The sequence below is a fragment of the Clarias gariepinus genome, chromosome 24, assembly GCF_024256425.1.
Source record: "Clarias gariepinus isolate MV-2021 ecotype Netherlands chromosome 24, CGAR_prim_01v2, whole genome shotgun sequence".
Classification (NCBI taxonomy): Eukaryota; Metazoa; Chordata; class Actinopteri; order Siluriformes; family Clariidae; genus Clarias; species Clarias gariepinus.
Window position 1 is genome coordinate 16,813,831 of NC_071123.1, and position 16,812 is coordinate 16,830,642.

Consider the following 16,812-nt stretch of genomic DNA (forward strand, 5'->3'; position numbering starts at 1 on the left):
AGTATTTAAGTTTAGTTATTAAAATGGCTTAATTAATAGCCTGCTTCAGGTGACCCGCTCTAAGGACCCTTAAAAGTTTGATGTAAAACTCTATAATAGGGTTACCCAATTCAAAACACTATATAAGCTGAGTTCTAATCATAAGAATAGTATATACTGGAGGGTACCCGCGACTCCTAGTACACGCGAATGGAGTGTCTGGTCAATTCGCTGCATCACTGCACGCTGCTCTAATGTTTCAGCAGGTATATTATTATTTCACAGTATGACATAAAAGATGATAAAAATTATAATGTCTAATGTTATGTCACAATATAAATTCAAAGTTGATGATGATGATGATGGTGATGATGATGAGGAGACTGTTACATTCAGTAAAGAACACATCTGACACGCCCATGATGCAACTACCTTTGCAAACGCCATGAACACCGCCCACCGCCCAGCAAGGAATTCTTTCTGTTTTATCTATATACAGAGCTCTGGAGTGTGATCTATGGTTTCCATACCTTCGACCTCGGCCTATGTTTTACTAAACATCTTGCCTGCATGCTACCAGTGCCGCCCGCTGCACCAGCCACTCAAACACTGGCCACCGGGGGCAGGCTAAACAAAATTTCTGTTTTATACAGTATATACAGATTAGCCACTAAGTTTTACTAAGCATCCTGCAGAACCACCCACCTGATGCCATGTGCAGATCCTGTGAAAGGAGTGTGTAGTCAATTCGCTGCCGCTTCTCACACCGCTCTTAATCTAGATCCTTGTATGCAAATGGCGGCATGGTGGTGTAGTGCTCAGCACTGTCGCCTTGCACCTCCAGGGTACAGGTTCGATTCCCGCCTCGGGGTCTGTGTGCATGGAATTTGCATGTTCTCCCTGTCCGAGCTTGGCGGGTTCCCTCCGGGTGCTCCGGTTTCCTCCCACAGTCCAAAGACATGCAGATTAGGGTAATCGGCGTTCCCAACTTGCCCGTAGTGTGTGAATGTGCGATTGTTGACGGGAGTTTGGGAAAATAGTTTAGGAATAATTACAATAGTCCCCACTACAGTGGTTCCTAGATGGATGGATGAAGTTTCATGTAAATACCGTACAGCTGTAATGAAATGTTTTGAAAAAAGTTATGTCAACGAAGGGAATGATAATAATAATAATAATAATAATAATAATATTCTTTTTAATTAAGTTAGCGTGTGAAAATGGAGCTGGTGGAGTGTGAGTGTGTGTGAGAGTGAAGTGTGGAGGAATAGGGACTAACAGCACCACATGTGCAACTGCGGAAGGATCTCCACTTCCCCCCCTCAAAAAAAAAAAAAAAAAAACCGAGGGAGTGGTGCGTTTCCAGCGCGTAGGAATCCGTCTATCTAATTTTGCCGAAAGTCTGGGAATATACGGATTTTTTTTTAAACAGATTTCTTTACTGGATTTTAATTAGACTCTATAGGAAATCTGACTTGCGTGCCATCATATGAGGGATCTCCGTCTTTGCGTTTCTACGAGATAGGATTTCCAAAGAGTGCATTTTGGACGGAAGAGGAGAAAAAAAAAAACTACTGAATTTGGGAAAAACATGGAGACAAGGAGGGGAAGGAGAGGACTAAAATGACTAAGCCGAAGTTTACGGTTTCCGCGGGTTAAAAAAAACACGGAATTGGTTTGTGGTGGAGGAGAAATGTTTCGGTGTTAAACTAACATTTTTGTAAACGTGTCTTTTTCTTCACACTCGTACAAAAAAAAAAGTCGGAGTGTTTTTCCTTCTTTCTTTTTTTTTTTTAAATGAATTTCTGAATTAACTCAACCGTCGCCGTGTTCTTTTTGTGTGTGAGACATCAAAGCGTGTTAAACGTTGATGAGAAGGGGAAATGTCGGAAAGTTTAAAGCCGCTTCACACGGAGTTACAATGAAACCTCGGGCACGGCGGATGTTTTGAACCCGCGAATGATCCCCAGCTCCACGGGCTAACAACATTCCTGCTGAAGGACGAAAAGAAAAGGAAAAAAAGTGTCCCGTTAAATCAAACGGATCCCCGAAACAACGTTACACACACACAGTTACTTTGTTTTCCGTCCGAACGCTAATGACGCGATACTTTGTTTCCTTTCCCCACCGAAGTGAGCGTTCACACTGCTGCCCGCGGGGCGACATTACGGGACACAAACACGCTTTGGGGGGCTACAGGGTAACGTTTCCGACCATTTTGGTTTGTTCACTCGGACACCGCTTGTGTTAAAACACAAAACATTTGATGAGTGGAAACAAAATCGAAAAAATACGAGTTTTTCAAGCTTGGACTCGACTTTTTAGTCCTTGGAGCTGTGTAATGAGTGCTGAGGCATTCTCTTGAGTGGAGGAGAGAGAGAGATATAGTATGCTTGTTTTTTTTTGCTGAACATTCATAATTCCGTGTTGTTTCCAACCTGCTGAATGTTTTTCGGAATAATTTCCCAGGATTTTGCGACAATACTGCAAATGACAGAGAGAGAGATGCGTTGGAGTCGCCTCATGTAAACTCACTTAGCTTAGCATAGGCACCTTTTTCCCACTCGCCATTCCTGACAGACTTTCCCCCCCTCCTTCATGGTTTTTGGGAATAAATAACCTTTTGGAACACACACGAGTGTTTTACCTCAGTAAAATGCTAGTTGGATAAACGCCGAAGGAAAAAAAAACAAGCAAAGAACGGAAGCCCAATGAGCGGCTCACAGTCCACGATAGCTGACAGGTATTTATTTTAATTATTATTCATCCATTCATTATTATTCACTAACTACTTCATTCACTTATTCACTCACTGCCTCACTTTTTGGGGTTTGTTTTGTCTGCGCTACTGCAAGCACTACATGTTGCACTATTTAATCCAGTTCAAATGTGATCTAGTGTGAACGCTGCAAAACAATCACTTCATTTGCACATACATCAAAACACACACACACTCTCAGTGCATTAGGGTTACTATGTTATTTTATATTTTTGTATACGATGTATATATGTTCTCTAATAACAGAATGATTCTATGTGGACTTTGTGTTCACACCTTCAATTAATCTGGATTTACAGTTTAAACTGTTTTATTATGTTTTGTGTTTTCATTCCCAGACAAGCAATGGCTGACACATTGTTTTTCTGCACATTTGTACTACACGTAACCTGTTTTCCTCCACAGCAACAAATGAAAACTTTTCCTCTTTTATCATCGATTTTTTTAGTTCTGTTTAAATTTGGAGAAAATCAAAACTTTTAACCAAGTCCTAGAGTGCGTTTGGTCTTATATTTTAGTTTTTACATTCTTACATAACCTGTAGTTAGTTCTTAAATTTCAAACAATGATAATTTTTTCATTGTGGAAGGGGCATTCAAGTCAAACGGGGACTTTGGATTGTGCACAATAATAAAAAAAAAAGAATATAATCCTCTGCTACACTAATACACTTACCCCAGTGTTTCACTAGTGCTTGGACCCCATTAAGGTAGGACTTTTTTCTCAGTATGCTGAAAAAACATAATCAGGCTGCTTGCTTCATGTCTGAAATCACGGCCTCCCAGGAACTCCTTTAATGGTTCAAACTTGTGGAAATGGCTTGGAGTGAGGTCTGGGTCAGGACTGTACAAGGGAATGTGGGAATAACTCCCAGCTGAGTTTCTGTGATGTGCAACTGGATTGTGTGTACAGTTTCCAGAGGCAGATGTATTTTTCCACATTTTGGCGACAAGTTATGTCAATTTTCAAGAAACGGGCGTTCCATTAGCTAAATGTTCATGGGAACGCTTGCAGTGGGCTCCAAGCTCCCTCGCTGGGGATCATTATTTATGGACATATGGATGCCTTTAAAAACAAATAAAAAAAATAAAATAAAAAAAAATAAGAACAAACAAAATATTTTCCAATGGTTTTACACCTTTATTCACCACAAGTCCTGGTTTGACTTGAACATCTCGTGTACAAGCTCTCGTTAAGTGTCTATGGAGACGTTATAAAAAAAAAACAAAGCTTGGAAGGAAGTAGCATATATTATTGGCGTCTACGAAGAGTATAAGCTGCTCGGGCAGTTGGTGCAGTTTGCCTTGTATGATGTTTAATAATCTTACATAACGTGTAAAGCACTGGTTAGCTTTAGAAGCTGTATATAGTTGTGTATTTTTTTATTTTTTTTTAAAAAGTGGGCATAGATGGCAACCCGGATTAAGGCGCATTTTTCAGGGTTTGTGTCCAGAACCATTACTGGATGTGGACATAAAACATGCTTGTAACAGAACACACTGCAGTAGTATGTTAGTCCTTATGTAATACACCAGCTGCCTGGATGCAGTCTCGTACCAACAGTTTGGACTATACACGCATCACTGGTAGGACGTCCCTGAGGAGTGTGCTTTAAAGGTGTGTGTGTGAGGATAGGGACAGGTTTAGTGTTGTGATGCACCGATCTGATACAGATCTGCCCTGGACTCATGTTGGCCTGAGACGCTGGATTACGATCAGGTTGAATTTTTTGTCCGCCGCTTAAGTCTGTGATTTTGTAACTTTTTAAAAATCTTGATTTGTTTTTGTATGTTTATTTTTGATTTTCTTCGGAACAGGAATTCTGGCTTGTTTTGTTCTTACTTTTTGGGTTGAGCTACTTGGAAATTTGTAATGTAGATAGATAAAACGTGTTGAATTTGTGCTTGAGCATATGACATTACGTTTCCTGTGTAGCTTCGGGGTTGACTGAGCAGGCGTGGAACAGCTGAGTGGTTTCCACAGCCTGAGCCGCATTGCGCTCCAATGAGTCACCTGTTGAGGCAAAGGAGGAGAAGAACAGGTGTCGCATAGCGTCTTGAGTCAGCCGTGACTCGACGAGACGGCATTACGTCTCATTTGCTCTGGTAATGAGGAGTACATTATAGGTTACAGCGAAACAGAATGGCAGCATGGGCTTACTGTAATTTATGGTTTGGGTTGAGCAATTTGTGTTCACGAATGTATTTGAGGTTTGTCGTAAAGAACATACTCGTGTTCTTTTGACGGAATTGATCAATTAACATATAAACGTAGACAAATTTTTCGTCTCTGTTTACGCCAGGACGCTTGACGGATGCAGCAGACTCATACTGTTTACTACACCACGCTGCATGACGTGACCATTAAATCACAGTTTGGAGAGAGTTTATAGATGCACTCAAACAGTCAGGGTTTTATCTCGATAACCTCGGGATGTGGATGAGTCAGGCGTTTAGACTCGCCGGTCCTTATGCTCCAAAGCGTGCTGCGCAAACCAGACAGCTTTGTCGCCTTATCTTCTATAAGCTTGTGTAATCTGCCTAGAGATAGGAGTTGTGTCTAAACACGTGCAGGTGTCTTTGGCCTCGAAATGTTTGTGCTTGTGGTGTGAATTTTGCGAGACTAACAAAGGTAATTTCTTGGTCTGTATTATGACTGATGATGATGATGATCAGTCTAATTTCGTTCTCATCACACCATAAAGCTTTCGTGTCTATTTTTATTCCTCGGTGTTTCTCAGGCAGCCGCACGTCCTTTACAGACTCTGAGAGCCTGAGGTTCAGCTCGTGATGTAATTCTACGCGACAGCTTGTCTGACAGCGCAAGCTCTTTCTGTAACTGTTGTTGGAAGAAAAGAAAAATGCTGACGAGCATGACTGGTCACTAGGTAGTCTCAGTATTGCAGGAGCAAACATAACAAGCAGGACTGATACGAAAGTTTACCTGTAAGAGAGAATTTTTGTACTACATTTCAGCATTCGGAATTCCCCCCTGCACTATCTTAGTGTCCTGTTTTTATAACCTCTCTCTCTCTCTCTCGTGCTATTGTCTCCTTTTTTTCCCTTTTTTTTAGTGGAATTGTTTCCCATTTACTAAAAAAAATCATGTTGTGACCTTCCTGTCTGCCCGTGTCGCTGAATAAATGCTAGTGTTTGCACTATATACAATAGTCAAGTCAAACCAGAACTTGTAATTCAATTTCTGGTGAATGAAGGCGTAAAACTGAGGTAGCTCAGCGGTTAAGGTGTTCAACTACTGATCGGAAGGTCCTAGGATCAGATCCTACCACCACAATCTTCAACTGTTCAGATGTATAATGAGAGAAAAAGTCGCTCTGAATAAGGGCGTCTTCCACATGATGTAAAAGTAACTGATAGACTTTTACAGAAGCCTTCAAGCGCAGTACAGTGACCAGACTCTCAGCTGCATTTGCATAAAACATTTGAATAGCGCACATGTTTTAAAGGAGGCCATACGTCCGTGAATGCCGATCCCGGCTGACGTGTCTCGAAGCCCGGTGTGTTTGTTCTCGTGAAACATTTAGCGAGTCGAACGCCTGATCCTTAAAAATTGACGGCTAACTTGCGCAGGAGGTGCGTCTGTCTGTGCGAACTGTACGCACAATCAATCAACACAACTTGTATGTTACAGGAACTCGGCTTGCCACATCCCTCGTACAGTCCTGACCTCGCTCCACTGGTTTGGGTCGTTAAAGGAGTTCCTGAGAGGCCAGCGTTTAAGACTTTGGCCTACTGAGAGAACTTTTTCTTTCCTTGAAAGTGGTGTCCAAGGGCTAGTGAGACTTTTAGAGTCAGTTCATATATATACTATATAGCAGAGGATTATATATAGAGAAAGTGAGTCCCTCCCCCCCTTTCATGGTTATTCAGAAGTCCCAGTTTGACTCGAACGCCACCTCAGATTTAGCTTTTTTTTTCAGTTTGATGTCTTAATGTTGTGAATTCTTCGGTTAAACCATCAACAGCAAGGCGCTTTGTATAACTTCAGAGTTCAGATGAATGTTTGGAAGAATTTCTTTTCTACATTTTAAAGCAGAAAAAGATGTGAGTAGCAGATGTGATTTATGTGGTGGTGTTTTTCTTTCTTTCTATTCACCCCCCCCCCCTTTCTGTTGCTGATTGGGTTTTTAAGGCTCCTGGAGAGCTCTCAGGCCTGTAAAAACTAGTGCCATGAAGTCTTCAGCGAGCAGGCCGCTCACGTGAGCCAAACACGAACCAAATGGCTCTTATTTATCTCTCAGTTTTCCAGCACATGTTCGCTCATCAACAGACTTTTAACAGACTACTGTTTGATGGAACACAGGACGATGGAAGGAGTCCAATCTGCCTGCCAAGCCGCTTCAATCTAAGAGAGTTTTTTTTTCTTTTCTCCTTTTCAAGTAATGCGGGGAATAAATCCTGACAGCTTTGGGAAATTACGCTATTTATTATTCTGTTGTGTAATTTATTTTTTTTTCTGTAATAGATCGCAGCGCTGCTGCTATGTTTTGTTGGTTTTTGAACACTTAACGTGTAATAAATCGCGTTGTTTAAAGGTTAAGTTGTCGAAAATGAGAGCTATATCTTTAACTACTTGTATACATCAATTATAACTAAAAACAAGACTGACAGAAGTGTCTCCCTGGCAACGCCGAAGAAACTCCTTGTCAGCAGCAGCGCTAGAAAAGAAAGCGGGAACGTCGCAGGCCATGAGTCATGACCACTGAGCGGTGTGTTGGTGTGTTTTGTACATACTCCTAGCAGCGCGGTTCTCATGGAAAGTGGAAAAACACACGCTAAGGTTGCGGGTTCACGTGCGCCGTGCTGCTGCTTCACCTGTTCAGCTGGTTTAAAGAAAGAAAAGAAAAACATGCTGAGGATTGTTAAATGTTTACAGCACATTTATAGACTGATGTGCACTTTTTTTTTTCTGTTTTTGTTCCCCCCTTTTTAACTGAATGTTATGATGCAGCAGGGAGTCGAAGATAAAGGGAGCCGAGAAACCGCACAGGGACGCCCCACAGTTCTCTGATCTGTTTAATGCCCCCTCCTCCTCCTCCTCTGCCTCGCCTCCCGGGAAGTGGTGACATCACTGATAAACAATGTCTGTCAGCCAAGCTGAGCCAACAGCCCGTCCCGTCCTGTCAGAGAGAGCAGCAGGCCACCAGCAAAGCATGGTGGGAAAAGAAAGGGGTTTCCATGCAGCAGTGTCGCACAGCTCTGATAACACTTTATAACACGATGTAATCAGATTCTGCAGAGGATAACTGAAGAGATTTGTCACTCCTGGGGCTCGTCATTATGTTCCACGCGTAACCCTGGCTCGTCTTTCCGTGACTCAGAGCTGTAGTGGACCGGAGCCTCCCACTGTAATAACAGGCTTGTGTTATCGTGACACTCGAGCTCGAAATAAGCTCGCCTGGCAGGTCTGACGCGGTCCCGCATCACATTCATTTTGAACGCACTCTAGGCACAAGGAAGCAGCGTTGCCGAGTGTGTGTGACGGACCCAGCCCAGTTTCAAACCGTGGTTACGTTGGTTACAGTTGGTTACACCCTGCCAAAGACTGCTGTTGATAAATATTTTTGATGGTTAACAAATCGACAATGAATGATTATTAAAAACAGATTTGCAGCTATGAATAGGTTATTGGACAGAAGCAAGTCCTTATTTTATTATTGAATGTATTCGACTACGAATGTTCTTGGAAGCATTTAGACAGGAAATGTGGTAGTCGTGAAAATTCACTGGTTAGTTTTAAATTCTATAAATGTAGCAAGCAAGTGCAATATTATTGCTAACTTTATTATATAGACATTAAATACATAATAATAATAATAAAAAATTTAAATATAAAATTTATTATTTTGTAAATCTTGGACATTTAATGTTAAACATAATCCAAAGTAATTCTAAAACTCCCGTAGTTCAGTCCAATGTTAGCGTTAGCTGCAGGACCGTAAACAGGCTTGGTAACTCGCACTGATGTGTGTTCGAGAATAAACAAGATTAAACCACAAAAAGAATTTACAGATAGTCATAGACATAAATCATTTAGTTTTAACACAGGTGCAATTACGGATGGTAATCATCAGCGAGGACCTGATACGATGATATCACGATACTCCGGTCCTAATTCTATAAGTATCACGATTTCGTTTAGAGCACACGACCAGTAGGATTATAGACGACCATTTTACCAAAATATGACTGAAAAAGGAAAGGATCAAGGAAATGACTTTTTTTCTTGCATTTCCCACTTAAGAAGCTGGGGTCAGAGCATGAGGTCAGCCAAGATACAGCACCCTTGGAGCAGACCGGGTTAAGGTTGTTGCTCAAGGGCTTAACAGTGGCAGCTTGGCGGTGATGGGTCTTGAACCCCCGACCTTCCAATCAGCAACCCAAAGCCATAACCGTTTGAGCCCATCACTTCATTTACAAAACCAAAGATTTGAGCCATGTCTCCTTTTGAAAGACTTATTTTAAGGGTTTTTACGTCAACCTGGGTGAACTCTTACCCGATCCAAACTTTTGAAAAGGTCCAATTATGTAAAATTCTCCCTTTGGTCATTTTAGTTACCCTAATGGGTTGCTATTAAACCCTTTGATTTATTTATTTTTTTTTTTTTTGCCTTTGAATTTTTTTCCCTTCCTTTTAAAAATTAGACCTTCAGATTTTTTAGGATTATTAACATTTGAGAGACTCAAAAACATCAAAACAAACGCAACAGACCTCAGTCAACGTATTTTGATTTAGAGTCGAGATGAAATGCACTGTCGCTGGTTGTACCCAAGTATAACCAACTTTTATATTTATCCTAGTTACTAAGGATGGGGCAATTTATTTATTCACTTCGAAAATGTTCTAAGTTGCGATACGCTCAGACTACTGTTCTCGTCCCGCTATATAAGCACGACAGTGGAATTGATTTGTTGACCGAAGTATATCCGACTTGGCTGCGACAGATGGCTTGTATTCCAGTTTGACCTGTTATGTTGCACCGGCGCTTTGTTTTTTCCCCCTGAAGCGAGAAGAAAGAATCTGCATAATCTGGTAGAAATTCATGTACAGTTTTGCACGTGCATGGAAACCTTATCAGTAAAGGGCAGCTCATGCTAAAGACTCTTTATCTTTGCGCGCGTGTGAGACCGCATGTGCGTACGTACATATTCACATCTTTGCTTGAATTTACTACTAATTGTATTCAGCAGGTTCTTATGGAACGGTGTAGTGCATTGTTGTTTTTCGGTGCTCATGAGGACACGTCTGCTTGGGCGAAGGAGCGTGGCGATAATGGGGCGTTTCCCTGGCAGTAAATGCCGGTAAAATTTGCATAGACAATAGAACGTTTTTCGACCAGAAGTAAAACAAAGGGATATACAGTTAAAAAAACAAACAAAAAAAACGAGAGCTTTACAATTTGGCGTACAGAATATCAAACACTTCTCAGTGTAAACCGATTTTGTGAGATCAAACCTTCTCGTCATGATAATGGTCAGCTGATGGCCACCTTAGCATTTACTTTCTGTCTCAGTGGCTGACATTGAGTAAGGGGTGTGTGTGTGAGAGAGAGAAAGAGAGACAGATTAAAAAAAACACAAGGGCATGCCAAGATGAAGATAACACTACAGTAGTGAGATTATCTGAAGCACTGACATCACTTCCTTTGTGTTAGTTTTTTTTTTGTCTATCATTATAAGTTGATTTTAGCATATCTGGCACATGGGATCCGAACTGGCAGGTTGATCCACGGCTCGCCGTCGTCCTGAGACGGTGCCAGGTTTTGGTATCTCACGGTTTCCAAGCGGCACGAAGCAGTTTCGGTCTCTGTGATAACTCGGACTGCTTAATAAAACCGGAGAGCGTTGTGCTTTTGGACATGCCTCGGCGTGTCGTGCAGACAGAAGCCTGTCCTAGTAGTGGACCACACCTCAGTGAGCACGGCGATGGAAGAAATGAGATCATAAATACCTGCGATACTGGCTTAAAAAAAGCTTTTTGACTTTACATGAGGATTTTTAATAATGTGTTTTAGGGGTTAAAATTGTTTAAGCGAGATGAAGAGTTTTTATTGAGGGAGAGATAAGATGCAGAAAGTTTTTGCAGGCGGCAGTAGTTAAGGAGAGGTTAGTCAGGTTTTTATGCCGAACGAACCATAAATGTGGGGATAAATAAGTGGGTTTATATTCTGATCAATGCTAAAACTACTTTAACTCTACTTTAAATAACTAAACAAGTATGAAATACACATGATGTGGTAGCCAGAGGAACAACAAAACAAGTATACATATGACCTTTAACACAATATTTTTATTTATTTAATATTTCTATTAATTTCATGTTTCAGAGATCCAACCTACTAACTCTTATCTCAGCAACTTTTATTTGAAGTGTAAGAAATAGAGAAATAAGTACATTAAGGTGTACAAACATTACACCGTTTGTCATCCCTAAAAAACATTTTTGCATTACTTATGTTTTAATACATTTATATAGTGGTCAAGGTTGTGCAGTATAGAGTGACGAATCCTTTTTTTCAGCACGACCTTAGGCAGTATGGTAAACTGAATTCTACAGTAGTTAATTTTAACCAAATATGCACACACAACTGAGCCAAAATAAATAAATATATGTATTTAATGGGTCACATGTGCAAAGAAATAGCTCAGATTTATAAGATCATGTGTTTTATAGTTGTTGTAAGGATATTTATTATTATACATTTATTATTATTATTGTCATATATGAAATTTTACATTTTTGAGACTTAGTTTTCATATTTTGGTGTCAGTAAAAATTTATGTTTAAAAAAAAAAGTAATATATTTATGTATAAGCATATTTTATTATTATTTATATTTCAATTATTATCCATTGCTGTAATGCTGCAAGGGATACGTGCTGCTTGGGTTTTAAGGGTTTATTTATCTCTAGCTAATATATTTGGCCAGTCTTTAACATACTATATACTAATCCTCCATATACAGTATTATATTAATTATAAATATATTTAAAGCCCAAGCACTATTACATCAGCCCCATGCCGTCATAGTGTGTGACTTAGGGCCCAAGCACTATGACATAATCCTTATGTTATCATAGTGTTTGAAGGGCCCTGTTGTTTTCCTAAGGATTATTTTTCCCCCAACTTTTTGGGCTTTTTGGGAGTCTTATGTTGCTTAAAAACTTGCAAAGACCTGGCAGCTGATTCTAATCAGTGTGCCAATTTTCATGTGATCTCAAGATATTTGGGAAAGCAAAATTGTAGAGGGATTTTTGATATCTCAAACAGGTCAGCTGTGATAATGCCTCAATTTGGGGCTTGAAAGTGGTTAATAACTTTGTGCGGCATTATATTAAGTGACATCATAGTGTGAGCTTTTTTGATCAGTGTCTGGGGCTTTTTGAAGAACTAAACATGCCGGGAAACACCAACAACAAACATAAAATTTCCCCCTTTTTTTCTAAAATTATGCCATAATGGTTTTGGTATGTCCCCTTTAAATACATGTGTCCACTGTGCCCGGTGTCTTTTTGGTGTACCTGGGTGGTGATGGCGCAGGGTGCGTGGGCCCGCTCATCGTTGCTTGCAGCTAAATCAAAAATTGGACTTATCTTGTTTTCATCATTATTTAGACTCGTTCTGTTGCTCACTTCCTTTTCCACATTAGTTAACGACTCGTTTTGGTGGAAAACATCATCCTTTACTGGAGAATTTCACCTTAGTAGCTAGCAGCACTGAAACCGAGCGTAGAATACGTGCAACTGTTTTCAATTACAGCTTGAAACCACAACTTTTTTTTTTATTGCAAATCAGTAGTTATTCATGCAAAGCTTCCAAAACTCACAGTTCAAAGGGATTAGTCATCCACAGAGTTTTTAGACACTGCATCAGCGTTAATGTCTGTCTGAGTGTTAATGTCCGTTTAATAAGTAAGCCCAGATTTTAACCCAGGGTTAATATCCTGCCTATTAGTGATACATCTGTGTGCCGCTTCTTGCACTTCACAAACAGCAAGTGTGCTGACAAGGACCGTGTGATGGTCCTCTTTAAGAAGAAGAAGAAGGAAATGGCTTTTGAAGGGAGCGGGTTGGCTTTTTGGATTTGCACTTGGAGCTCGGCCCGTTTGCTCTTCCAGCTGCGTCACTATGGAAACTACCAGTAAATCTGCAGAAGTATTCCCATCCTTGTCTTGGCAGCAGACCTTTGCTTGGCACGCCTTCCTGTTCTGACTGCGTCATGCCCGGGCTAGCGGAAGGATCCGATGAGTGAACCGCAGAGCAGAAGACGTGCTGACCTCGGGTCAGATTTGAGTTTCTCATGGTTGTCGTCGTAGTTGGACGTTAAGTTGGCAGCGCCGTTTCTGGATCAGCTCAAAAATAGGTGACAAATTGAAGAGGAAAAAAAAAAACACCATGCGTTCCCAGAACAGCTAATGTGTATGGAATTGTGCTGGAGAGAGGGAGTCATCCTGAAACGGACCACGCCCATAGTCCTGTGCAAGTCCAGATTTATGCTTCTAAGTTGCGCAAATGCCCTACGGCTTTGTGACCATTTTAACTTTTGCAATTGTATCGTTATGCAATTACACCGCCAAACATATAGTGGACTGAGGGGTTTTTGTGCCCCTCCGTTTTGTTTTATTTATTTATTTAACTATTTATGTTTTGTGTAATACAAATAACAAAGACTAAAACTGAAATCTTTTTGGAGCTAATAGATGGTGAGCAACTGTCACTTTTTTTTTTTTTTTTTTTAATTGCTGCAACATGAGAAATAGGACAGACAGAAATGTGACGCTTCCAGACAGAACAATCCAAGAGTCAGCGTCGCCGCGACTTGTAGTTACATTTCTGAGGAGGTTCACGTCAGGCTGCGCCGTAGGGTGCAATATAGAGCACGCGGCTCTGAGAGACCTCGGGCGTAAACTTGACGCGGAAGCATGAGTCAGCCTTAAGGTGTGTGTTCGCCCATGCTTGTTCACAAGACAAAGTAACATAGCTGAATGAACACACTGTCTGCCTTCTTCCACATACATGTTGGTTATTGCTGCTGTGATGAGAAGTGGAGAGTGTACGCAATCCTTTTAAAAGCACCAACAAGACTCTGAAACATATCCGATACAACGGAGATATCATTTTAACCTTTTAAATTCCGATCCGAACAGGGTCAAGGACGCGAGTTCGATCCCCGGGTGATGCTGTAACCTCTCACAGCTGGAGGCCTAGAGAGAGCTGATTGGCCGAGCTCTCTCAGAGGGGAGCAATGAGAGGTACTTAGTGCTCCCACATTAATCACGGCTCTACAGCCAATCAGGAGCGTCTGTGAGCTCGCGCAAGTGAAGGGAGCGGATTGCGCTGCCCTCCGAGTGTGTTACTCCACCACCAACGGTGCGTGAGCACGCGGTTCGAAAAGATGCAGTGGGCTGACAGCACGTGGTTCGGAGGAAACATGTGATAGTCTTTGGCCCTCCCGACTGAGTGGTAGTAGTGGCCTGAATGTGGGAGCCCCCTAGTGATGGGGAGGACTTGGCCACGACTAAAGTAGGGAGAAAATCAGGGAACCCCCATCCAAAAAAATATATATAAATAAATAAATAAATAAAACCATAGCTATGGTTTTTGCTTTTTTTTTTTTTTTATTTAACCATGCAGCTTCACCAAGTGTTTAAGTGATCTTCATCCATGATTTTTTTTTCTTTTTTCTGACCTCATTTCTTCCACAGAGTTGACAGTTCAGCACTATCCTTCCAGGTTTTAATGATGTATTGAAGGATTCTTAAACCAGTTCTACTAAAATTTTACCCTTTTTAAAATAGTTTTTTTTTTGCCATTTTAATGGCTGTTTTCGGCATTTAAATTAGTACAAAGGAAGACTAGACTATTTGCCAAATTATGCCAGCTAATGTTTTCCTATGTACTGTTATAGCAGGATTATTTGCATGGGACACCTCTTGCTTTACCCATGTGTTTTTCTGTAAGGCGCCTTTAATTTCTTGATCACAATAAGTCGGAAGGCGTTGATAAATTTTTTATACCATTATTTTTATGACCGTATTTCTCGTAGAGATTTAATAACTATTATTAATGCTTTATTAATGTCCCGATACGGTATCATTTGGATGGTCTACATGAACAGATGAAATGGGGATATATATATATATATTTTTCATTTTTTCAAATCCAGTGCTAAAATATTTGCAGTGCAATTACAGCCACACGTTCTTCCTTGTCTTCGGTTGAATTCAACAGAAATTATATTTGTACGAGGCTGAAGTGACTCACAGTCTCCAGCGTGCTAACCTCTATAAAGCTTTTGCGAAGGTGGAGATCGTATTCAGGGGGAAAACAAAGTTTCGACTCGCTGCTTTTTACTCCAAGCAGATGGTTTTTACACCAGAGATGCTCTAAACACCGCGAGGAGACGGGATTCTCTGTAGCCAACGCATATTTAACTGATTAACCGACTAAGTGTAAATACTTGATGTGAAGACCTCAGGATTATTGGGAAGTATTGTGTAATGGCTTGGCAGAGCAGTTCACCAAGCCGCTCTGAGCTCAGAGTTTATTTCAGTGGAAATCTGAGGGTGAATCTGAGCGCTCCATCCATCAACACGTTGCTGTTAATTCGTTAACAAAGCTGTCTACTTTTTTTTTCATGTCTAACAATTATTGCAAGAGAACACAATAGCCTTAAGATGATAATTTAGACGGCAACAAAAAATTTGACCTTTAGTAGCATCGTGTTAGTTGGTGATACCAGCATGAGCAAAGGTGGGAGGAGCCTAGTCCTGCCCTCCCCACCACCACCACTCCAAGACATTTTCTTTCTTTCTTCGTCATTCCTGTCCAACCCGTTTTCTGATTTGTATGTAGTGTATAGCAGCATATTTTGGCATCGACGACACATGCCATGCGTGATGAAGGTTTACAGTGTCTAGACTCGCGTCTAGAGAGATATTGAGCGCCCACCTCGGGTCAAGTGGATTTAATTCATAGTTCGAGTGTACCTTGTGAAACTTCTAATTGTTCAGCTTAATTTTTATAAACGCCGATGATTTGTTGGCGGCGGGAGGCTTTTTTTGGAATCGGATAGATCAGATAATACTCAAAGCATTTGGGTGAAGTCATGATTTTGGGTTATATTCTGCCAAAGTGAGCGGTTTCTGGGAATCCTGGCCAAAACAATGTTTTAATTAGACTAGAAATAAATAGGATGCTTGATCAGGCTTGTATATTCTCAGGTGGTGTGGTAAAACCCATGTATGCCTTGGCGCCGCTGTCAAAGTTTGGTCCAAACGTCTTTAATTTTTACAGTCGAAAAGGCTCTACATCGGACAACGCCAGACTTATTAGGTCAGTTTATGCAGCTGACCATTTTTTTTTGTACACTTCTCGCTGGAGACAGTGCACCTGGACCCGACCCACCTAATTTCAGCGTGCCTCATTTCGTCCTTCCCCGTTTCCTTCCCTCCTCGATCTGTCCCTCCCGAGTGTTGCTTTCCATCTTTGTCCCGGCCAGTGGAGCGAGTCTCAACAAGAAGCACGCCCCTGATGGCTATCACTACTGGGCACAGCTGGTTGCATCTGCCCCGGCGAGGACGATAAGACGCTTGAAGACGGCCCCGCCCTGCTCCACCTTCCGCACAACATCCTGCTCTGTTGGAACATTCGAACTAGTGCTTAGGGGTGGTGGTCATGTCCAAAAGCATTGAAACGGTACAGAGTGAAATTCATGATCAGGACATTGTCAAAAGGTTTAAAATAGAATCTCGGTATGATAGGAATAATTTCATATTTTCTATAACTATAATCCATGGCATATGTTAACATTCTTAATACTCTCGACCTGTGTGTTTGCCGTTACAAGGTGACTTTTCACATTGCTTTCAGTTACAGACTGATGAATAAGTATAATAGGTTTCCTAGATAGAAAGCAATGCTGCTTTGTTTGCTATAGTCGCTACGTGTTCAGTGCCAGTGCATGGGTTAAGTCGATATTCTCATAAAATCAACATTTCGTAATGTTTTCATCCGGTAACGACAGTGCAGATA

At 41.0% G+C, this 16,812-nt stretch overlaps 1 protein-coding gene across 4 annotated transcripts in view; it reads left to right on the forward strand.

Annotated features, from left to right (window-relative positions):
• The first annotated feature begins 1,322 nt into the window (after positions 1–1,322).
• The window catches only part of arhgef12b (Rho guanine nucleotide exchange factor (GEF) 12b), a 53,072-nt gene continuing 37,582 nt past the window's right edge, over positions 1,323–16,812 (forward strand). For 2 of the 4 annotated variants that reach the window (XM_053484715.1, XM_053484716.1), the window contains exon 1: positions 1,323–2,722. In XM_053484715.1, coding sequence (XP_053340690.1) covers positions 2,691–2,722 — 32 coding nt within the window. In that variant the 5' untranslated portion in view covers positions 1,323–2,690. Of the gene's footprint in view, positions 2,723–4,450; positions 4,478–16,812 lie in introns of those variants that run through there. The other 2 variants (XM_053484713.1, XM_053484712.1) reach the window with 2 other exon arrangements.